General features: G+C 43.3%; 1 protein-coding gene across 1 annotated transcript in view; it reads right to left on the reverse strand.

Annotated features, from left to right (window-relative positions):
* LOC147706481 (alpha-2-macroglobulin-like protein 1) overlaps nucleotides 1–24,096 on the reverse strand; it is a 690,635-nt gene that overhangs the window by 547,223 nt on the left and 119,316 nt on the right. Inside the window, exon 6 of the mRNA XM_086929617.1 lies at nucleotides 18,058–18,183. Coding sequence (XP_086785743.1) covers nucleotides 18,058–18,183 — 126 coding nt within the window. The remainder of the gene's footprint in view (nucleotides 1–18,057; nucleotides 18,184–24,096) is intronic.

The raw sequence follows: 24,096 nt of genomic DNA on the forward strand, positions 1-24,096 counted from the left end.
CAGATTTTATGTGGCTGATGAGAGGGGGAGATCTAAGTCACCAATCACATCACTCAGGGACACCATCACACCACTCAGCAACACCACCACACCACTCAGGGACATCACCACACCACTCAGTGACACCACCACATCACTCAGGGACACCATTACATCACTCAGGGACACCACCACATCATCACTCAGGGACACCATCACACTACTCAGGGACACCACCACAACACTCAGGGACACCACCACACCACTCAGGGACACCACCACACTACTCAGGGACACCACCACAGCACTGAGGGACACCACCACAGCCCTCAGGGACACCACCACAGCCCTCAGGGACACCAACACGGCACTCAGGGACACCACCACAGCCCTTAGGGACACCAACACAGCACTCGGGACACCACCACATCACTGATGTACACCACAAAATCAATCAGGGACACCACTACACCACTCAGGGACACCACCACACCACTCAGGGACACCACCACATCACTTTGGGACACCACCACATCACTCTGGGACACCACCACATCACTCTGGGACACCACCACATCGCTCTGGGACTCCACCACATCACTTTAATACACCACCACATCACTGAGCACCATAACAGCATCACTCAGCACCACAACAGCACTGTCCTTGCTGGCTAACAACAAGCATTCCCATAGCCAATAGGACTCGCATTAGGAAAGTGTAAGCTATTGGCTTTGTAAATATCAATGCTATTAATTTATATATTTTCAAAGCCAACACATATTAAAAAAATAATTGTCATTTACAATACCAATAGCTCACACTTTCCTAATGCGAGACCTATTGGCAACGCCAGTGCTTGTATTTTACAGTAGCAAATTCTTGCTTCAGTGGTTTGTTTCTGAAAAAGAAATGCTCAGCGGGCTGAAAAAACAGGTAGACTCGCTCAAATGTAGTGGCAATAAAAGAGCATCTGACATGCTGGCAGAAACCCTTTTATCACAAAGATTCCTATCAGGCAGAGGGGGATCTCAAATTATGGCATGGGTTGTCCCACAATTCTGCAGACTTTGGAACTGTCCCTTCCACCTCTCCTCTCCTCACTCTTGACCTGGGGGCGTGCTGGTGGACGAGCGTGACAACGCTTCCCAGTAACACCAGGACCAGTGCTTTTGATAGAAATATGACGATGCCCCCTGCATGGATACCTTAACTGTATGTACTTACTGCGGAGCCGGAGCAACCCTGGCCGATGCCCGGTGGAGCTGTCCTATGCAGCTATAAAGGAGTTTGGCTCTGGTTCACCCCCCTCGGCAATCACCTACCCAGCCGGACATCCCCCACCCACACTCACCTTCCTCTCACTATGGCTTCCTCTAGCAGTCTTTGTTGTTCCTTGATGTAAATAGTAAAATATCCCTTACTCCGTACATTAGGTCCACAGTTACACTAAAAGGACCCATGAATTCACTAGCTTCGTTACATGTATTGGACCCACGGGACCGCGTTGCCCACAACTTAAGGTAACATGCTTAGTGACATCCAATTTTAAAAGGGGATAACAAGTCGTTTCTATCGAGATCTAGTTACTGAATGATCTTCTTTTGCATTCTTTATTCAGATTACCCCCAATGAAAGAGCCCTGATGAGAATCTGTATTTTACTCCAGATTCGAAACGTGTCGGCAGGCACTAGGCAGGCACTAAAAGAAGGTGAACAAGAATTTATTGTTTATCACTTTGACTTTTTCTCCAAAGTTGATATTGACCTTTCTTATAATAATTTGGTTGCCCTTTTTTGCTTCTATTTCATATTGTGGTAATTATAAGTGAGAAATATTTCGCAAAGAGTCATTATTTGTGAAATCGTTGCTTTTGAGGAAGATTGTACATAAACTGTCTATATTTGTATATATGTTAGTTGTATAATAGTTGTATATATGTATAAATGTGGTTTATAAGTATCTTTCTCACCCATGAAAATATATAAAGAAACTTGATAAAATTCTAAAAGGTTTAAATAAAATACCTTCACAAGCAGAAGATAATTTCTTTGTTTGTGTTTTCTTAAAATTTGAAACAAGTATCCACGTGGGGGTCAGCAAATTCTCTATTGTTCATACCGCATTTACAATGCGGCGCACAGTGGCGCAAGGGTAGGCAGATGCGTGACGCATATCGTGACGTAAGGGCGGTGCATCGCTGGAGTCGCGTCACAAGCACAACGCGACTCCAGCAATGCTCGGGTGTGCCCTATACTTAACGTGCTGCCTCAGTCCTTACGCCTACTTCAAGCAGGCGTAAGGAATTGACGTAGCAGCGTCGCACAGGTGCCTGCGTGAAATCTTGTAGATTTCACGCAGGCACTTTTGCGAGGCGCACCTGCCCGGGAATGCCCACCCTGCGCCGGAACCCCCGCATGTGGCGCAGGGCTTTACAACGTGACGCATCTGCCTAGATGCGTCACGTTGTAAATGGGTCGCAGGGATGCGCCACGTTTACGCCGCCGTTGCGTCACGCAACGGCAGTGTAAACGTGGCACAAGTCCGACATAAATCTGCCCCTTAGTTCACTAATGGCCGTGTTATTGGGGGGGAGTCATGAATGATTCTATAAAAAAAAAAAAACTCTCACTTTTAAATAATGGCTGTCTATGCACAAGTTAAAGAAATACAATGTTTTGAATTATGAAGAGATTGTATCTTATTTTTACATTATATTTATTGCACAATATGCATGCCAAACTTTTTCATGGCTTGGCTCATGCATGAACTGTTAGAGCCAAGTCATACCCATAGCTCGGCTCAAGTTCAGCTAGCCCTATAAATTTGCCTTCCTGCCCTCCTCTATTTGCGACTGTTTTTAATTTGTTAAAGGTGAGAACTAGTAACTCGGAGAACTTCCACATGAACTAGTCTAACACATCTACCATCAAGGTTTCTTGTAAAAGAGGCAAAGAAGAGTGCTTGCAGTGAAAATACAGTTGAGAAAAGTGATCTCAGGGCATGGACGCCAGGTAATTGTGTTGTATATGACCGTAGTCCAGGGAGAATTACTAGGCCCAGATAGGATGGGTAGGGGCATGTCTTCAGCTGGCAGGAGCGGTGGGTTTGTAAATTGGGTCTGGAGGCCCTGAGTCAGGTCTGCAATGTCTGTGTTGGTTTTTTAGGTCTCGCCTAGTGACGCATAGCATGCGCTGCTTGCCTTGGCGAGATCTATTGTCGTGGCTTTTTTGTCAGAAGAGGGACAGGAGATGTGCACGTGTCGGACTGGACAGGAGATGTGCACGCGTTCTGCTCATGTGCACGTGTACAGAACAATGTGCTTTCACTTTTGCTTGTTGCCGATGCTGCCACCGCTCTATCTTTGTCCCTGTGCAGTGTGTGTTGAGTGAGGAGCGTGATTTGATGCTTACTCCTACATTCAAAGGAGATACCAGCGCTAAGCCTTTTATTGACCACACATCACATGCCTGGGCTTCATGCCAGCTTAGCCCCTCGACCAGAAAGTTAGTAACATGCAATTTGAGTATACAGTTTGCTCACGCTGCTAATTTGGGGGTGCGATTCAACATAATTTCTTTTATTCTTTCCCAGGAAGAGGGAGAGTGGAAGGCGCAGGGTTATCTGGTGCACCACTAACGGACAGTATTCGGGCATACATACCCTGCCCCTACAAAACGTGGCATGGGCGATTGCTCAGTAAGTATTAAGAATAAACTCTGGGAATTAAATTATTAGTGAAGTAGCAATCACATCTCTAAAATCACCAAAGACAGACATAAGCGATACTGCCACATGAATTCTTATTGTGGAAGACTTTGGAGATAGAGTGGTATTATTTTCAGTTTTATACATACTTAAGTTAAAAAAAAGAGCTCAGACCCCTTTAACTTAGAGCCGCTTGATTTAGAGAACTCCTGCAACTCGATGAAAGCCAGCTCCTGTTGCTATGGTAGCTAAATTGTCTGGCGAGATCCCTTTCAAAAGCGCCCAATGTAGAGTTGTGTACCCTCAGCCAAGTTCACGCAATGTCTGTGCCCACTACTAAGGATCATTTTAAGGGCTTCCAATTTATAGTTGTGCAAAGAAAGTATGGATGGGAAATTGTGAATTGGACGAGATAAATCTGTGTATCTGTCTAATGGGGTATCAGACATGCGCTCGTCAGACATACTTTTTTTTTTACAGTTTTTTGTAGCCCAGACGCATTGGACAGTGAGCTATGACCGGCATTAACAAACTGAGTGCAAAGTGCATGGCATGGGTTTAGAACTTTATATTTTTTCTCAATCTGTTTTTATTGTAAGGTAGCTTAAAAAGGTCCCTTTGGATACTAACAGACTACCCCGACCACTGCATTACGATTTAATTCCTGACCATGCACTCTTTAACGCAGAGTGCCTACGGAACAGTCACCAACTTCCCAAGAGTGCAAAGGTTAAGTTTGGATACGTGAATCATTTGTGGTATATTAAAGCAGAATCCCTTGTTAAGCATACTGTTACTGTAGTGGGACGTCTGATTGTCCAATCCCATTACTAGGAGCCACCTTTATTGTGGGGGCTCTGGGCCATTGTTCCATTAACTCTTAAAACGTTCTGCTCACAAAACCAGAGCTTTCAACACAACTGCTCTTGTGTGCAAGATAGATTCCTCTTGCGAAGCAGGCCAGGCAGGAGCAGCGAATGTTGGAACTGGCTGTATGTTTTAAATGCCTCAGTTCAGAGTGAAACTACTAGAACTCACCAGTGTGTCTTGTGCTTTTCGGTTGGTTGTATTCGTCACTGGCTTTCTGCGGCAAATATAAATGAAACAAGCATTGAAAATGCAACCGGTCTCGCGTTTGTTTGAGTTAGTGCTGTTAGCATAGTAATTAGCATTGTCTTTTACCTATGTGTTATGGTATGTATGTGGTGTGTAGTGGAATTATGTGGGTTGGACTGGATTAGTTAGTAGTGTAATTGTATGGCATGAGATTGTGTAGTGTGGCGTGGATTGGATTTGTGTAGTGGAAATGTGAAGTATGGTGTGTTGTGGAATTATATGGATAGTAAATATGTGGTATTAAGTGTGCTGGAATTATGTGGAGTGGGATTATGAGCTATGGAGTGTAATTATGTGGAGTGGTATGTAGTGGAGTTTAATTATATGGTGTGCTGTTGAATTTTGTGGTACGATGTGGAATTGTGTGGTGTAGATTAGATATATGTGGTGTGTTGTGTAATTGTGTTGTAATATGTGGTCTGGTGTTGAATTATGTGGTATGAATTGGAATTGTTTGGAGTTGAATTGTGTGGTGTGGAACTGTGTGGATAGTTTTACCTGTTTAGTGACGAAAAAGAGGAAATAGGTAAAAGCTAAGCTTCAGATCTGTGTGTTTGAAAAAAAAAGAAAGAGTTAGAGCTACTGACATTGTAAATGTAAATGTCTCTTACCTATGTGTTATGAATTGGAGTGGATGTATGTGGTGTGCAGTGGAAGTATGTGGGTTGGATTGGAATTCTTAGTTGTGACATTGTGTGGCTTGGAATTGTGGGGTGTATATTGGATTTTGGTAGTGGAATTAGGTGGCATGGTGTGCAGTTGTATTATGTGGATAGTAATCATCTTTTTTTGAGTGTATTGGAATTATGTGTAGTGGGATTGTGTGTAATGGAGTGTAATTATGATGAATTGTATTTTGAGTTGTGGAGTGTTATGTAGTAGAGTTTAATTTGGTGGTGTGCTGTTGAATTTTTTGGTATGATGTTGAATTATGTGTTGTAAATTGAATATCTGTGTTGTGTAGTGGAATTGTGTTATCAGAGGAATAATGATGTGTTTTCTTTTTATTATGTGCTGTGGGATGGATTTGTGTGGAGTTGGATAGTGTGGCATGGAACAGTGTGGCACAAAGTAATATTATGTTGAGTGGATTTATGTGGCATGGTGTGGAGTGTTTTATGTGGATTGATATGTGGTATAGAGTGGATTTATGTGGTATTGAGCAGTGTGTAATTAGGTGGAGTTGAATTAGGTGGAGTTGAATTATGTGGTGTTTAGTGGTATTATGTGGATTGTAATTATGTTGCATGGTCTGGATGTATGGATTGGCATTGTATTGAGTGGTGGTGCATGGAGTGGCACTGCGTAGATTAGAGTGGTGTGACGTTGAGTGGCATAAAGTGGAGTGCAGTTGTGTAGCATTGTGTGGAGTGCAGTTGGTTGGATTGGTGTTGCATAGAGTAGAATGGCATTGTGAATGAATGAATATTCATTTTGTAGAGCGCAAACTCAGCTCAGGGGCATCAAGATGCAGCGGAAAGAGATCATAGTAGGAGATGTCTATGATTTTCAGGGCTTAGAGGTTAGGACAGGTGAAAAGCCATTCATTGTGTGGAGAGGAGTGAGATTGCATGAAGTAGTGTAGTGTAGAATGGAGTGGTATTGGAAGAAGTGCCATTGCATGGGTGGAGCTGCATTGAGTGCAGTTGCTTGGAGTGCAGTTGTGTAGAGTGGAGTGCAGTAGAGTGAAGGGGCGTAGAATGAAGTGGGGTAAAGTGAAGAGGCATAGAGTAGAGTGGCCTAGAGTAGAGTGGTGTTGCATGAATTGGCATTGTATTGAGTGGTGTTGAGCGTAGTGCCATTGCATAGAGCTGAGTGGCATGGAGTCGTGTAGAGTGTAGGGCAGTTGTTTGGAGAGAAGCAGAGTAGTGTGGGGTAAAGCAGAGTGGCTTTGAGTAAAGCAGAGTGGAGTAAGGCAGAGTGACATTGAGTGGAGCAAAGCAGAGTAAAGCAGAATGGCATGGAGTGGAGTAAAGCAGAGTGAAGCGGAGTTGAGTAAAGCAGAGAGGAGTTGAGTAAAGTTGAGCTGAGTGCGGTAAATCAGAGTGGCATGAAGTAAAGCAGAGCAGCATGGATTAAAGCAGAGTGGGGTGGAGTAAGCAGAATGGCATGGAGTGGAGTATATCAGAGTGGGGTGGAGTAAAACAGAGTGGTGTAAGGTGGACTAAAGCAGAGTGGAGTGGAGTAAAGCAGAGCAGCATGGATTAAAGCAGAGTGGGGTGGAGTAAGCAGAATGGCATGTAGTGGAGTATATCAGAGTGGGGTGGAGTAAAACAGAGTGGTGTAAGGTGGAGTAAAGCAGAGTGGAGTGGAGTAAAGCAGAGCAGCATGGATTAAAGCAGAGTGGGGTGGAGTAAGCAGAATGGCATGGAGTGGAGTATATCAGAGTGGGGTGGAATAAAACAGAGTGAAGTAAGGTGGAGTAAAGCAGAGTAGGGTGGAGTAAAGTGGAGTGGGGTAAAGCAAAGGGGAATGGAGTAAAGCAGACTGGAGTAAAATGGCGTGAAGTGGGGTAAAGTAGAGTGACATGGAATAAAGCAGAGCGGCATGGAGTAGAGTGGAGTGGAGTAAAGCAGAGTGGAGCAAAGCAGAGTGGAGTGGAATGGAGGAAAGCAGAGTGAAATGGAGCAAAGCCGAGTGGCAAGGAGCAAAGCAGAGTTGCGTGGAGTAAAGTAAAGTGGTGCGTTAACACACACTTTGTACTTCTTGGTCTTGCTTCCAGAAGCAAGGCTGGCTGGCAGTAACTGCGCCTCTTTTACTGCCAGCCTTGCTTCTGGTAAGCAAGGGCTACAAGTACAAAGTGTGTGTTTATGCACCACTTGCAGGTTTTCAAAACAAAAATTAACAATGCCAATAGCTCAAAATCTTGCAAATGTGAGACCTATTGCATTGTAAATGCTTGTTTTTTGCTGTTCTCATTCTCACTAAGAGGTTTTAACTTGTTCATTTTTTGGATCGGAATCTTAAACATATGTATAGTGTCTGTTTTACCAAAAAAGTAGTAGTTCTGCACCCATAAATGGATGCAAATTTACTTGTTCATAAGATTCACAAACATTGGCAGTAGCAGATCTGGAAAGCTGTGCCAGTCTCATGTTTCCAATGTTTACCAAGGAAACAATGCCTCATGTGGATTAATAAAGATTATTCTTAATAAAGTATGCTAGTCTCATGTTTCCCGGTACAAAAGGGGGTGGTGATGGACGGAGCATCTGAATCAATCAAACACTCACACCCTGTCAAAAGATCTGGGTTTAATCCATCACCGTTCTTTAGCCCACTCTGCCACACCAGTTCAGACATGGCTATATGCAAATCAGTCTGACCCTGTGCCTCATGGGAACAGTCCAGCCCGAACTGCCAAGCCATGTCTTCCCTGGACCGGAAACAAGCTTCCGAGGACCGGTTTCTGGCATTCCAGCCGTCTTCAGCCCGGCTTGCTTGAATCCAGTGGCAAAGTGAAATAAAATAATTACACTGTTCCTGTCTGCCCTGAGTACAAACACCCGGAAGCAGACATTGACAGAGTGGCATTTGATGTACGAATGTTACAGAAACCTGGGCTAAGACTGTTACAAAAATACAAGAACCTGACAAGAGATTTCACTGCCACTCTCTATGGGCCAATATCTATGAAATGTTTTCAATTTGTGTTAATGTTTCTGATAAGCAGGAAACTTGTTGCAACTTTTAAAACCTAGCGCCTTGGAGTAAACTTGATTGGAATTATTTTTGTAATAGTATTGTTAGTTCCACAACAGACTTATAACCTGTTTCTGTTTGTTAGTCAATTTCCTGCGGCCTGGTACCATCTTTTCCATATCTGCTCAGGGCCATCTTGGGGGAGATTGAAGTTCGGGTTACAGTATAGTGTTTTTCTTTCTCAATGTGTCAGGTAGGAGGTGCCTATTTAGAGGCAGTCTCTATGCAGCTGCGCAGAAGACGTGTGCTGGGGTGCATCATCAGTGTCCATAGGCAAGCACAGATGTGCCAACTCATGGGACATCCACGCAGTACGGTGCAGCGTGCTGCCATATTTGCTAAGAAGTCTCTGATCGATATACATTAAGGTATGGCTATGACCATTTGTCACCACAGCTATGGTGTAGGTGCAGGGAGTTAGATATTACTAAGCAGGAAAGCAAAGTGCAAAATAGAAACATCAGAATCACAGAATCTTAAAGGTCCTCCTCAAACCACAACTTTTAAACATCAGCTCGCGCCCAGGCATAAAGACGGTATCATGGAACTGAAAGGTTGAGTGCATTCCAGTGGAACAGAGGCACCACTGAGTCAAGGACCCCCTCAAAGGAGGACTTTCGAATGTCAATTCTTTGTCCGGCCGTAGTTATGAAATACATCTTCTGTTAGATAATCAATGCCTGGGTCTGCTTTGCTCGACTGAAAAGCCTCAGGGGCACATAATGCAATGCCCCCTAATAGTTTTATGTAAATCTACATGGACTTAAAGGATCCACATGGACATAAAGGAGATTGGGGAGGTCTAGCAGCTGGTGCATGGATGTAGTCACAGACTCAGCACTGACCCATAGGCTAGATAAAGTCCTGGCATGTAACCCGTTCTTTATCCGTATCCTGTGCTATCTGTATTTGATTGGTTATTGGCAACCCTCCTTCCCTGGATCTTTCTTTGGGAAATTGGCAAAAGTTATTCTTGGCCAATGTTTTGCCATTAAGTTCACAAGGTGATGGTACTTGCCGATTAAACGTTTTGGCACAGCAACATTTCCTCTTTTTTCGACTTCACTTCAGCTCTGGGACTAAGCCAGGAGTCTACTCATTTAAAAGGGCATGTTATTGATCTTATCTTTCCTATGTCCTTGTAAGATCATGCCTAATTCCGGTTGACATGCTAAACTTCACTAAACCATATCCCCCTGCCCCCAGGATTATCATGTGCTATGCTTCTGGGTCAGAAATCAAACTCAGTGAGGCCATGATGGAGATCCAACAACGTTAGTCTCCTACACCAGTAACTACCTGCCCCAAGCAGCTTTCCTCAACATTTTTCAGCTATCTGCACATGGTCTTTAAACACTCAAATCGATAGTTCACATTCAGGATGTTGAAAAATAATCCCTTTTCTCCTTAAACCTTTGTGGCCTATAACCGGCAGTTTGAGCATTACGAGAACTGTCTATATCAAACTAAAGCCTCTTACTACGAAAAGTTAACTAATGAGGCAACTATGTTTGGCAATTCTATCAAGTGAATCTGGCACACTTTCCCCCTCCCAAGATCTGTGTGACCATCTTGTTCTATAATTGGATCACAAGATACACTTCTTATGAAACAGCCTCAGAAGAGCGCACTGCTTCCTTGATCCAGTTGGGAATACACAGGCTCCCTCTAAGGCAGAGCCCGGAGTAGAGATGTATAGCCATTTAACCATTGATTTAATATTTTGTGCAAGACCTAATCTCTTAATGGTACAGAAAAGATAGCTCCAATCGCCTCCATCAAATGCTTTTTTCAGGGAGTAAAAAAAGGGATAATTTCACACATGGTTACAAGATGAAGAAATGCGTAAAAATCCCGCTGGGTTCTTTGGTACTAGTAGAGGAGTAAACTTACTTAGTGTTTTTCAAGAATTTTTACCTATAAATCACATTTGAGGAAGGAAATTGATCTTTAAATTCTCACAGCATAGTGTTTTTTCCTGGATTTGAAATTAAAGATTTATAAACTTTCTTGAATTTTGGGTGAAGATCGCCTGCCTCAACAGCTTCACAGAAAACGTTCCCCTTTAGTGGAACGGCTTCCGCAGCAGCATTTTTGTAGCACTCCAATGAGAATACATATTCTTCCCTTGATGTGGAGATTGATATGATGGTATCTGTGATCTCCCTATCAGAATTGCCTCTGTTCCTCTTTCAGGTCCAGAGGTGGGTGTGGTTGAGATATTTATGCCATGAAATATTCTTTGCTAGCTGTTGCAGTTGAAGCTGAGCTACGTTCAGGAAGAAGGAAGCAAATTCTATATCTAGCAGGTGAGGCAGCTGATTTCCTCTGGTGTCACATATTACACGTTTAGCCAATTTAGCCTATCTATGTTTAAATTTTAGCACTGTCAGACCTGACAGCCTTAGCATGGTCTTCCCCCCAACTTTTTGTCTACCTCCTCCACTTTTCTGACCTGATTTTGCTGGCTTTAGGACTCTCAGCGCTTTCCCACTGCTAACCAGTGCTAAAGGGCTTGTTCTCTCTTCCCTAAACATGATAGTATTGACTTATTAAGCACCTCCAGTCGCAGCTCTTCACCGCGACGGGGTACCGACGGATAGAGCGGGTCCCCTGCCCTGAGCTGTCGCCAGGTAGAGGTGTAACTACTTATCCAAATTAAATGGATATTCCCACTAATACTTTCCATCAATACATAGGATTACTGGTGTTGTATACTGTTTCTGATTTATTCACTTATTTCACTTAGCAGCAGCATTTCTAGTTCTCACTTTTTGGTCCTGAAGAAAGCCGGATACACTTTTGATCAATATAGGGCTAAAACATGTCGACCTATGATTTTGTTGAGTGGTTTTAAATCAATACCACTCCTTTGCACTGCCTTTTTAGTCCTGCCAATGCGAGCAAGTCAATAAAGAATTATTTTTGCATCCATTAGGTAGTTTTAACCTCACCACTGCATATACACTTTATCACGCACTATTGCGCTGCACGCTCACCACACCTATTCTTCAACATATGGTATTTTAGCATCTTTTTGTTATTATCTTGAAAAAACATTCCAGAGCTCCTGCCTCACAGTGAGTGAGTTGTAGGCCTCAGTAGGACTAGGGTTTCCTACTGGGAGGAGAAACCCATATGATGAAGCATGCCACCTATCGTCCTAAAAGGGATTATTACCTTGTTTATAGGGGAGATTTTGTGTTCTTTCAGTCCTCTCATTGTTCATGCACGCTTGCTGAAGCATATTTGTGTGCTTAATTAGACCAGAGGTTGTTTTGTGATATTAGTATTTGTAATTAGGGGATATGCTCCTTGCTGGTCTTTAAACTCATCCCCTTGGACCCTCCTCCACCCGGTTTGTAATTTGTATTGAGTATTGACTCATAAGCAAATGTAACATGCCAATTGGGAATAAGTCCCAAGTAAAGTGCACCTCATGTGCCCAGAGCCTCTAAATTAAATGTTACTAGTAGGCCTGCAGCACTCCTTGTGGCACCCACTTAAGTAGCCCTCTAACCGTAGCTCATGCCTGCCATGGAAAACCTGTGTGTGCAGTTTACACTGCCATTTTGACCTGGCAAGATAAACCTCTTGCCACGGCTTAACCTTCCCTTTGTATACATATAAGTCACCCCTAAGGTAAGCCCTGGACATCCCAGAGGGCGAAGTGCAATGTATTTAAAAGGTAGGACATGTACTTTTCAGTTTTACATGTTCTGGTAGTGAAAAACTCTCACATTTGTTTTTCACTACTGCAAGGCCTATATCTCCCATAGAATAACATTGGGATTGCCTTATTAAATTGAATTAACTTAATTCCTAATTGCGAAAAGATAGACTTTTGCTTCTCTGGAGTCCCAATTTAAAATCCAAATTGATGGTGAAGTTGGATTTTTAGTTGCAATTCCGAAAATGCTACTTTTATAATGTTGGCATTTTTTTTACTTTAGCCATTCGGTGTCTGCTGCCTGTCTCTGATACACGTCTGGGAAGGGTGGCAGATGGGCTTTTTGTATTCCCTTGAGACAGATTGATGGATCATTCTAGGAGGATGGGAGGTAGGAGCTGAACCCATCCTCAATCACACCTGAATAGGTTGTGACTTGTCCCTACACCAAGGGCTTCATATCTTCTGTAGAAACTATGGAGCCAGGGCATCAAGGGAGAACATCTGTGCACTTCAAAGATCTGTCTTTGAAGTCTCCCCAACGGCAAAGGCATAACTGGGTATAAGTAGTGCACCTCTGACACCACCACTTCAGTACACTTCTGGACCTATTATTGAAATGATGCATTTTTTCATCTGATGCTGACTGCAGTTCTTCATTGCTTTCTAAGGTGAAATACATTGTAAGAGACCCCTGAATTTGGGGGGGGGGGGCAAAACATCTGAGACTCTTCTCTAAGCCTGCAAGGATGCCAGCTGATTTCTTTCTGATTTGCTTCACATTTTGGACAAAGAGCCTTTTTTAGAGGTCGTGCCAGTTTGCTACATCACAAATGTGATGTATGGATCGTCAGCCATATTACAAGTGCATTATATACAATGGAACTTGTAATACGGTGGACGTGGTGTCTATCATGTTTGTGATGGAGTAACTCATCCACTAAGCCCAAATTCAGGTCCTTATTATGTTTTTCTGATTTTGCTTATCATTGCATTTATTTATATTACTGAAGCCATCATGGCAATTGATTCTGTATATCCTATGATTGATTTATAAAACTCTGCTATTTTTTTGCCTTCTCTAATGTACTTTAATATTTTATTAAACATTTGAGATTTTCTCTAAATTACTGATCTCAAATTCCTTTTTGTGTAAGTCCTTGCTTCGTATTGGGTGTATTATTGAAATACTGTTTTGAATATTGTCTTTAGGGGCACATTTAGGGACACATCTCCTCTTCTACTCTCGAGGTCAACATCGTCCCCAACCCCGCATCTGGGCCACATTATCATGTAGATTATCCACGAGAGAACGTGTCAACATTAGAAAAAGAATCAAAGGAAGAAAAGGTCCCTTTATTCTAAGTAACACCAATTATCATTATTTTCATATGAACTGGCTTCCAGGTCGATAATGTCTATTGCTAAGGTTAAATAGTTTATGTGGTTACATTGATATATGGGTTTCATTACATGAAAATTCTATATCACCCATTATGTTTTTGCATTAGAATGCATTGAAGACTTTAGTGGGACAGTGGCTACTTCTGTCTTCCTTGTGACACTTCAGAAGCCTAATAGATCTTGGCAATTGATGATGTCTTCTATTACTTGTGGTTAGTCAGTAGTGTGGCATTGATTCACAGCTCTGCAAGAAAGTCAAAGAAAGCAATGAGGATAGATCTATGCCTTAAGGAGGGATCTTAAACTGTCTCAACTTTTCACAGACTTGCTTTGCTCAATATGGCCTCACTCATTGTCTCTGTGCGTTTAGTATAGTTTGTATGGTATCAGCAAGGGTACTGAGTTCAGATTGTGGACGATGTTTGTAGTGTTATCACCTTGCAGGGTTTCTACCATTTCCATAGGTGTTGTTTCCAGTATTCGTGGATGCTTTTCAATTTATTACAGACACGGAATTCTCTTGGTTTACACTTGATGATCAGCAGCATTATTCTTTGGTCACAATGCAAGGAATGCATAGTTTATTTGTTTCCTGCGAAACATCAGCTTCAAAAGAGATCTTGTGTCCTTTAAGCAAGTAAGGGTCATTGCTCATAGATGTCCGCAATATGAGACTTGTCTGTTGACGACACAGCAAACCAGCAATAACATGTCTAGGCATTTCTTCGGTGATGTGTTTCCTTGTGTGAAATCTAGGTTTAATCTGGAAATCTATGGGTGGTATGAAATCCCGGACATACGGTATGGACAAGGAAAGACATTTCATCTAATTATTTTCTTCTTCTGGTTTGATAACCTCAAAATATTGCCGCTATTTCCTCTCTTAATGACTTTCTTTTGTTTGTCCCAAAAATCATTTCTCTGTCTAGAACATCAAAGACTTTGGATTAAAGAAAATCTGATTTTTTCCCCCATCTACCTAGGCTGTGTCCTGAATGTAGTGAGTTTGGTGCCAATTGTTTTTAACTATTTATTGGTTTCCGTGGTGGCGAATTCTGAAGTGCTGATCTATGGTTGTTTTTTTGGGTCACTCAACAGTGAATCCTGCGTTGCAGTGGCCATCATAATTTCAGAATCCTTTAGTGTCTATTTTTTGTTAGCTAGTGCTTCAAGAGAATAGCAGTTGCCTAGGGCCTTGTTTTATAACGTTAGTGAAATAGAACTGCCTATGATATAGAACATACTGTAGGTTGTTGCCATTAGTCAGACCTGTACCTCACTTCCAATTGCATATTGTTCTTGTTATTGGATCACTTGTGAGATTATTTCCAAAGAGATGTCAATGGGCTACTCACGCACTGGAAGTATAGGTAAGCCCAGATGTACTAACATTTTGTGTCATGGTGGCGCTACTTTTTTGGCACAGCAATGACCCAAAATACTACTCAAGATTTACAAAGCCACACAAGGGCCGATTTGCATCATCTTGCATAGTTTGTAAAAAAAAAAAAAAGTAAAGTCAACGCAAACCAATGCACTGCACTGCTTTGCTTTGCGTGGTCTTTCCATTTATTCACCCATGTATTTTCCTGCAAACCCAGGTTTAATAAAGTCTAAAAACCTGGATTTCACCAGAATTGTGTTCCTATCCGAGAGAGGTTTAATGAGGAGAAATATTTCTATTTTGCAGCACACACACAGAAAGAGGAATATGCCTCTGAGGATTGTTTTTGTGCAGGAAAGTATTATTGCACCCAAACAATACTGCCCATTACCCTGACACCATATCACTGTGGCACAAGGATGTCTATGTAGGCTCCAGGCTGCTGGAAGGGTCAGCACTATGAAAGTGCAGAAATTTGCCACATCTTAGTGATTTGGTAAAAACCTGATTTCTCTCTTTAACGCAGTGCAGATAATTGCCCTGCTGTGCTGCATTGCGTGAAAGGTTAGTTTTAAGTCTGCAATAGGTTCCTTCAATATCTTCAATCACTTGAATCAGCTGTAATCTGCTTCATCTGCTGTCTCTGCTTTGTTGATTTGCAGCCTTGGAGGCATTGCAATTGCGGCAGTATAAGTCTACTATGTCACCTCTTGAGTGGCCCATCTCAATCAATGTTTATGAACCAGGGAATATGGCAGCTCCCATACTATGGTGGCAAAACAAAGAGCATCACCTACCCAGGACTGGACTGGTAATCCAAATCAGCCCTGGCATTTTTGTTGGACCAGCCCCCGGAACTCGGGGGGCGGGGGGGCAGGGGGGGGCGGGGGGGGGGCTAAAAGTGTGAACACTGCTAAAATCTAAATCCGGTATTTGTAAAGCCTAAACTACTCACCCCCAAGGGTCTTAAAGCACTGGGGGCTGTCAGGGAGATTAAGTGAGCTAATGCCCAGAATCCCATGGTGCTGAGGTGAGCTCCGACCGGTGATCGAACCGTGAGCCCTGCCGGTGTCAGCCATCCTGGTCGCTGCACCACTCCCTACTGTTTTTGTTACAGAGGGCCAAGATTGCAGTACTGCTGCAAAATGCCCCCAGTAACAAAACCAACCACCATGGCTGTTAAACTGGCACCCATCCTTCTTGCCTCCCGGGGAAAGAACCAATGCCCGTTATGGCCAGTCCGGCCCTAGGCCTGTCCCAAATGGAGTGTTCGATCCCTGGGAGCACAGCTCCCAGTTCACGTCTATATCCTAAAATCCATGTCCTCAAATCCATATGATCACTGTCTCACCTGCCACCTCGCTACTGCAATCTGAGTTAACTGCTGCTAGTAATCAGCAGTAGAAATCAGGTGTGGGGCATCCGACAACCAGGATGAATAGTTCTTTGTCTTCTGCCAAAGACAAGCCTATTTGCATGGAGGCATCATGAAAGGGACCAGGCTGGTCCTCTAGCACCCGGTATGCCTACATTTGAAGTCTGGAAGACATTGAAGCTCATTTCAACTCTTTGGAGTCTACATCCCGCTGAGCTCTTTGGATGTCTGCCATTCCACATCTGGCATGGCTCCACTCCCTCTCTGCACAGCACTACAAATTGCACCTTCTTTCACAGAGCCTATAGACTCATCTTTTTGATTTGTCTACTTGCATTTGTTTGAGCCATTTCTCCAGTTCTGGTGCCAAGATGCCTTTTGGTGAATTTGTGTTGACTAGCATCACATTTACTCACTGTAACATAATTCCCGAAACTTGATATCACTCCTGGGACCCTATATCATAGTGTGATGTCACCCCAGAAAGGTGACATCACTCAAATGCATCGGAGGTTATTTTGTGACATTGGTATTTGAACTTGACGTCAGACTGTGCCACCCCTCGAAGAATCTGATGGGGTCCAGAATCCCGACGTTGTTGGTTTATAAAGGTCATCATCATCATAACCCATCTGGATACTTACTGATCCACCAACATTTGCATTCATCCATCATTAAACGATCAATGCACTCACACCAATCCAGCATTCCACAAACCTAACCTACAAGCAACATCTATTGATTCACCTACTCAACCATTCCCCATCCACATTCATATCTATCCTTCACCCAGTCGCTTATATCCATCGGTTTGTCAACCTCAATTAACAAATACGTCCCTGACACCTTCCTTAATCCACCACTTAATCTACCACCAAGACAAATTATCCAGCAGTATGTCAATGCATTCAGGAACAGACATTCAGCAATCATCTCATCATATCAAGTAGTTAGTTTTAGCCACCCACAAATTCACCAAGGCAGCTACTCCAGTCATCCACACATTCTGTAGAAATATTTTCCTACAGAACCCTGCTCCCATCCAATCTGACACAACTACATGCTGACTGACACTTTCAAAGTAGTTGTTTCATTCGTAAGTCTTTCTGTCTATATAGACACCTTCTGCTCACCCATACATTCACTGCCTCATCTAGCCACCATCCATTCATCCTCAGAACAATACCCTTTCCCAACCACCCACTCTGCAGACCACAAGGACTCATCTATTAATTTGCCATCTATACTCCCAACTACTGAGCCTTTTTGGGTACCTATGAAGTCAAAAGGTCGTTTGTGTGCGGAATTGTTGCTGCACCCACACAGAGGCCTCAACCCACTTTGGTTATGCTTGCCTTAGACGTGCCAGCTCACATGGCGCCACCGTGTTTCACACACTTTCGGCTTCCTTCACACAATCACCTGGTGAGGAGCCAAAATCACACCATGGCAGGCTCGTCTTAGCAGGCTGTAAGCAGCCCATGTCCTTTTAGGGGTGTAAAAACATTCCAGTCCCTGCGGCAGCCTCAGCCACCCTTTGTTTTTGTATTTTTCGAGATATTTTTGGAGTATTTTTGAAGGCTAGGGTGCCTCTTAACTTTCTCTTGGCAGGTCAGTCCCCCTCTTCACACGGTGAAATTTAGTTGTAGGTTGGCAGGTCTGATATCTTGCTGTTTTACATTGATAGAAATGAGTCATGAGAAGAAAGGAGGTCCTACCTGAAACATACTGTAGATGTCCACCGATGGTAAAGAGTACCCATTGTATGGGCACGAATCTTCATTCGACTCATAGACTTGATACGGATACCCATGTCTATCCATTCCATTGAACAAGTCATATACCTGCAGAGACAGAAAGCCCATGGGGCAATTATTACAATGACCAGGAGGGGTGACACAAAGTGTGAGTGCATCTATCACATTAGAATTATAACACTATTTTAGAATGTGAAAAGTGAATCATAGACACAGTGGCTTGACTTGTTGGCTTGGAATTTTTCGAGTAGGATGAAGGTTCTCCAGAGTTTCTGTAGTGATGAAGGCATAAAAACACCTTTTCTGAAGAAAGAAGATGAGGCAGCTAACAGAACTTGTACTTTTTCAGGGGCACGTTAACTTCCGCCACAAGCTGGATGGCTGCTCTCTTGCTGTTAAGGCTGCCCAGGCTTGGAATGCCCTCCCATTTCTACTGCACAATTCTCAGGACCAGTTAGCCTTTAAGAAACTATTAAAAACTCATCTTTTCCCATAGATGTTGGTGGTGTAGCTCAGAGACTCCTCTTGGTTCCGCGCTGGGACATTCCTCGGAGTAGTTATTGCGTGTTATAAGAGCACTTAACATAACATAACTTCCTGCTGAATGAAATTTGTATGCAATCTGAACTTTAAATGTAGAAAAATTTGGGACACGTTTTCGAAAAAAGTTATTTTGTTTATGAGAGCTTTAGTCAGCTTTTACTGTTTAAATCGCAGTCCATAAAAAAACCAATAGAAGCAAAAGTATTCCTATATATTGAATGGCTTCCATGCTATGATGTTGAGTAGCAACGTAAGCTTTTCGCTTTTGGAAGGGAAAGGTCTTAAGAATGCTTTTTTCCTTCCCATGGCAACACCGGTTTAGTCCCTCCATCTTGAACTTGGTCTGTAGTCTACAAATGTATGCTAGGCTGCCCATGTGATTTTTTTTTTTTTTTTTTAATCAATTTCATTAAGTCTCTATTTCCTAAATCTCAGACTGTTTAAATCAAACTGGCTCAAGCTTTTTGGTAAATTTCTTTCTGAACTGCTGGAAAATCTTGAATTAAAATTGCATGTGGAATGTCATTAGAAACGAATACAAATAAATGTAACAGATTAATGAGAATACAAAGTATAAAACCTGATGTGAATAATTTTCAGGGCAGGAAGTCACTGTGCACAATTGCATATAAAGATTTGCGAACAAGAATACATGTTTAATTTGATGTTTGCTCTTGATGCAAACTGTAGGTGATATCAGTAGAAGATCATTTTGGTCTTATATAAGAGAAATCTGAAAAAGTCAATGGGGTATAAGGAGTAAGCTTAATTAGTAAAATATTAGGTGCAGGTGCTGGCATTTTTCGTCGGAGGACACACCCACTCCCATGGTTCCGCCCACTTCCTCCACTGGCCCCACCTACTTCCTGTATTGGCTCCACCCACCTCCACAAGCCCCAACACATCACAGCCAGCTCCTCACTTCTTGAGTTCCTCAAGAAGCTGAAGACCTGGCTCTTCACATAAGCACCCTCTGGTCATACCCTGCTATGGTGCTACACTTCAGAGGAGCTTTGCTGTCAGTCATGGGGGCACCACACTTAGGCTGATTTTTGTTAATATGCCCATCGATATTGTGTGATTGCATGCATTTGTGCTTCCACTATTCAAAAGTCCAAACTTTTGTTTTTTTTAGTGCTTATTCTGTTTTGCTTGATAGTAACAGAAGTCTAATTTCAAAGAGCAGTGAAATGCTGTGCGGAGAATACCTATTGCAGTTTTAGCTTCTCAAACACAAGTAATAAATACAAATGCATGTGGGGCAGTAGAACTTGTAGGAAAGAAAGCAGGCTGTAATCGGAGTAGTATCGCAAGCATGGAGAATAAAGTGATTTGCTTTTAATTGTAGAATGTGTTGTGAATGAGACAGGATTAGAAGCAGATCGGTGGTGGTGCGCAGCAGCAGAGATAAGAGGAAGAGGGGATGGTGTTTAGAGGGGTATGTAAAGAAACAGATTTAGAGCAGCTTAATTTGAATAATTGGAGTCAAGAGGGACTTTGTTGTTTGCAGGACAGAGATGTGCGCTGAGCACTCGTTTTAAGATTGGCGGCTTAGGCCTAGATCTCAATTCCAACCCTTTGCTCAGGCGAGATAGGGAAGACTAGTTAAGGTGAAATGTCCCATCGTTATCTCATTACCGTGAAAGTGCCTGTGATGAAAACTACACAAAACAAAACAAAAGAACGTATCATCGCTTTGCAGCTGCATCTTATACTTTAACACTTACTCAGCATCTTTCCGCTGAAAGTAACCAAGGCGTAAGATCCACTCACGGAGGCTGGGGCCAGAAAACCTCCATAAAGCAAACACGCACACACAAAGGAAGCTTCTAGCGAGAACAGCGGTAAAACTGAAATGAAAAACACGTTTTCGATTCATTGGCCACCTCCAGCCCGCAGGCCTCTCATAATTAGTTTGAGCTGCACACCCACACCTGCAGGGCAGGTCCAAGAGGTACCCCCAATTTCCATACAGCCTTGCAGCAAGATATACGAGCTACTCTTCGTCCTTTTCTCCCGGAGACAGCTATTAAAACATTGGTCAGCCCCTTAGTTCTGTCAACCCTAGACTATTGCAATGGCTTATTTCTTAATGCCCAGTCCAGAGTCACAAGGAAACTGCAATCAATACAGAATGCTGCAGCACGCCTGCTCTCTGGTAAGACTAAATATGAATCCATATCAAAAATCATAAAAGAATACCATTGGCTCACGATACGGAACAGAATACATTTCAAATCTTTATGTATAGTTTACAAGGCACTTAAAAATCAAGGACCCCATTTTCTTAAAGATCAACTTAAACCGTACAAACCGAGCAGATCGCTTCGTTCAGCCACCCTCAACCAACTGGCCATTCCACGTTCCAAAACAGTGTCCTGGGGTGACCGCCGCTTTTTAGTGGCAGCACCCAAATTGTGGAATACTCTTCCCCAAAACATCAGGCTAAGTCCTTCCCTTCTTCAGTTCCCTAAACTCCTAAAGACGTGGCTGTTCGACCAATAGTTTTTATCTCTCCTCTCTAGCCCCCTGTTTTATAAGTAAGTGTATTTCCCAGCGCCGAAACGCCTGCGGGTATTTGTCGCGCTCTAGAAATGTAAAAAATAAAATAGAATAAATAAATAAATAAAGCGAAAGTGCATTTTACTTTATTGCTTTACAAATGCCCCTGAATTTATATACATGCTTAACATTGTTCAAACTGCAGCCCAACTCTTTTCCTTACTTTGTTACCTTGCTTAGAGCTGTGAGAACGACAGCACAATGACCGACATTTAAGTATCCTATTTCTTGTCCAAAACCTCGCCCACCTGTACAAAACTCGGTATATTTGCTTTTAAACTATCACTCCACAGCAAAGAAATGACTCCTCATTATTGTGCACCTCAATTTACTGGCAACTGATTCATAATTTTGTCTGCTCAGCATACATACAAAGCAGGTGTAAACGACTAACATCAGGGATTGTTCGTCTGAAACTGCGCTGTGGACGAGAGACAGCACATTGGACACCTACGCATAAATGGAAAACAATACAGGGACTTTAAAGCTTACCAAATAATATATGTATTAAAAAAAGTCAGTGGGAGACATTAAACTCCAAGATGTGCTCGATAGCCATATGAGGCCTGTTATTGAAAAAATGACACCTTGTTGCTCTTTAATTTCCTACATTTACTAATAACGCACTACATTTAAGCATCACATAATAGAGTGCCACCTTTGAAACAAATCTCGGCGTTTGCTGAGAACTCACTGTGGAAGGACTCAAGGCTTAATTTGTGCCGGTGCTTTCCGGTGCTTAGCACCGGCACTTATTCATCAGGGCCGGGTCTAGACCTGAGTGCCGAATTTCATCAACCACTACAGAACGTATGCCACAAAAATATAATGAGCTGTACAGTCTATCTCCACTCTCTCCGGTGAAGAGTGCTTAGCTAATAATAAATGTGTAGCGCTCTAGTGTTTCTGCCCTCGGGCAGAGAACAGGAAGCATGCCCCAACAGTGTATCACTCTCTGACCAGGCGTGGCCAGAGAGCTTAAATAAATGGGGCGGGGTCGCTCGTGACTTCCGGTCCGCACTACCAAGCTACTGTGTGGTTGTCTGTTTAACAGCAAGTTGCATGCGTGACCCCAGCTGGCGTTAGCAAGTGCCCCTACACCCCCCACACTGGCGACGAGGGTGGGATACAGCAACCCACGTCACCCACAGCTGCCCCGCTAACACAGAAGACCGAGTAATAGCGCCGTGGGAAAGCAGAACACACCCGACAAGACTAACGGCCGCAAGGGGCGAGAGCCGAAGCCCCAGATCAGCAGCGGCGAGACTGGTAAGCTGGGCGCGAATCCGCATGGGCGAATTTTGCGAATCTGGCGTTTGCAAATTTTGCAAATTTGCGAACTCGCAATCCGCAAAATCCGCGAATTCTCGCGAATTTGCGGATTTTTTTTTTTGTGTTCGCAAGGATTTCTGCCAGTTTGCAAGGATTTCTGCCAGTTCGCGAGGGTTTTGTACCAGTTCGCAATTGCGAACTTACATGTCGGCTCGCAACGGTCACGATTATGTTGTTTCTACATCTGGTTCATCATCACAGGTTCCCAGAACCCTCTGTTTCACCCCTGCCACCCTCTGTTTCACCCATGCCATCCTCTGGTGCATCAATGCCACCCTCTGGTTCATCATCACTGTAGATTATGGGGGGGAAAAGCAAGCACACCTGCCTGCTTCAACTGACATGAATTAATTTGGGGTTGATTTATTAATGTGTCACTGTTTTAAAATTCCAGTCTGGCACCTGCTTCCTTATCTGTAATTTGCTTTCTGTTGCAGTGCAATTTTTTTTTCCAGGACCTTTGTGGCCTACTTGTAGCTATTCTATGAGCCTGCTGTGAGGGTCAGAGCAGGGTCATATAATTGTTGCAACTAGCAACTGAACTCTGGAGGGGCCCTTGTCAGGAAGCACTACAGGGAATGGTTACTAATGATGAGTTTGAACTTTTGAACCTGCTGAATGCTTTTCTTGTGTTCGCAAGGATTTCTGACAGTTCGCAAGGATTTCTGCCAGTTCGCGAGGGTTTTGTACCAGTTCGCAATTGCGAATTACATGTCGGCTCGCAACGGTCACGATTATGATGTTTCTACGTCTGGTTCATCATCACAGGTTCCCAGAACCCTCTGTTTCACCCCTGCCACCCTCTGTTTCACCCATGCCATCCTCTGGTGCATCAATGCCACCCTCTGGTTCATCATCACTGTAGATTATGGGGGGGAAAAGCAAGCACACCTGCCTGCTTCAACTGACATGAAATAATTTGGGGTTGATTTATTAATGTGTCACTGTTTTAAAATTCCAGTCTGGCACTTGCTTCCTTATCTGTAATTTGCTTTCTGTTGCAGTGCAATTTTTTTTTCCAGGACCTTTGTGGCCTACTTGTAGCTATTCTATGAGCCTGCTGTGAGGGTCAGAGCAGGGTCATATAATTGTTGCAACTAGCAACTGAACTCTGGAGGGGCCCTTGTCAGGAAGCACTACAGGGAATGGTTAATAATGATGAGTTTGAACTTTTGAACCTGCTGAATGCTTTTTTTGTGTTTGCAAGCATTTCTGCCAGTTCGCAAGGATTTCTGCCAGTTCGCGAGGGTTTTGTACCAGTTCGCAATTGCGAACTTACACCGCACGCAGCAAAATTGTATCACCAAGAAAAAAAAATCTGCTGCGTGCGGATTTTGCGGGAAATTCGCGGATCTCGCGGATTGCAAATTTACCGAAAATCCGCGAAATCCGCGAGCGTAACAGATTTTCCGCCCATGCTTAGGCGTGATACAACAGACTGCAGAGGCTCACCTGGGGCAGCGGATGAAGAGCGCGTGCACCGCACGGAAGAGCCCGTAACTTTGCCGAGGCGTCCCGCGGCCCAACTGAGGAATGCGCGCATGCGCGATGAGGCACTGATAC

Source organism: Lissotriton vulgaris, chromosome 7 (genome assembly GCF_964263255.1).
Source record: "Lissotriton vulgaris chromosome 7, aLisVul1.2, whole genome shotgun sequence".
Lineage (NCBI taxonomy): Eukaryota > Metazoa > Chordata > Amphibia > Caudata > Salamandridae > Lissotriton > Lissotriton vulgaris.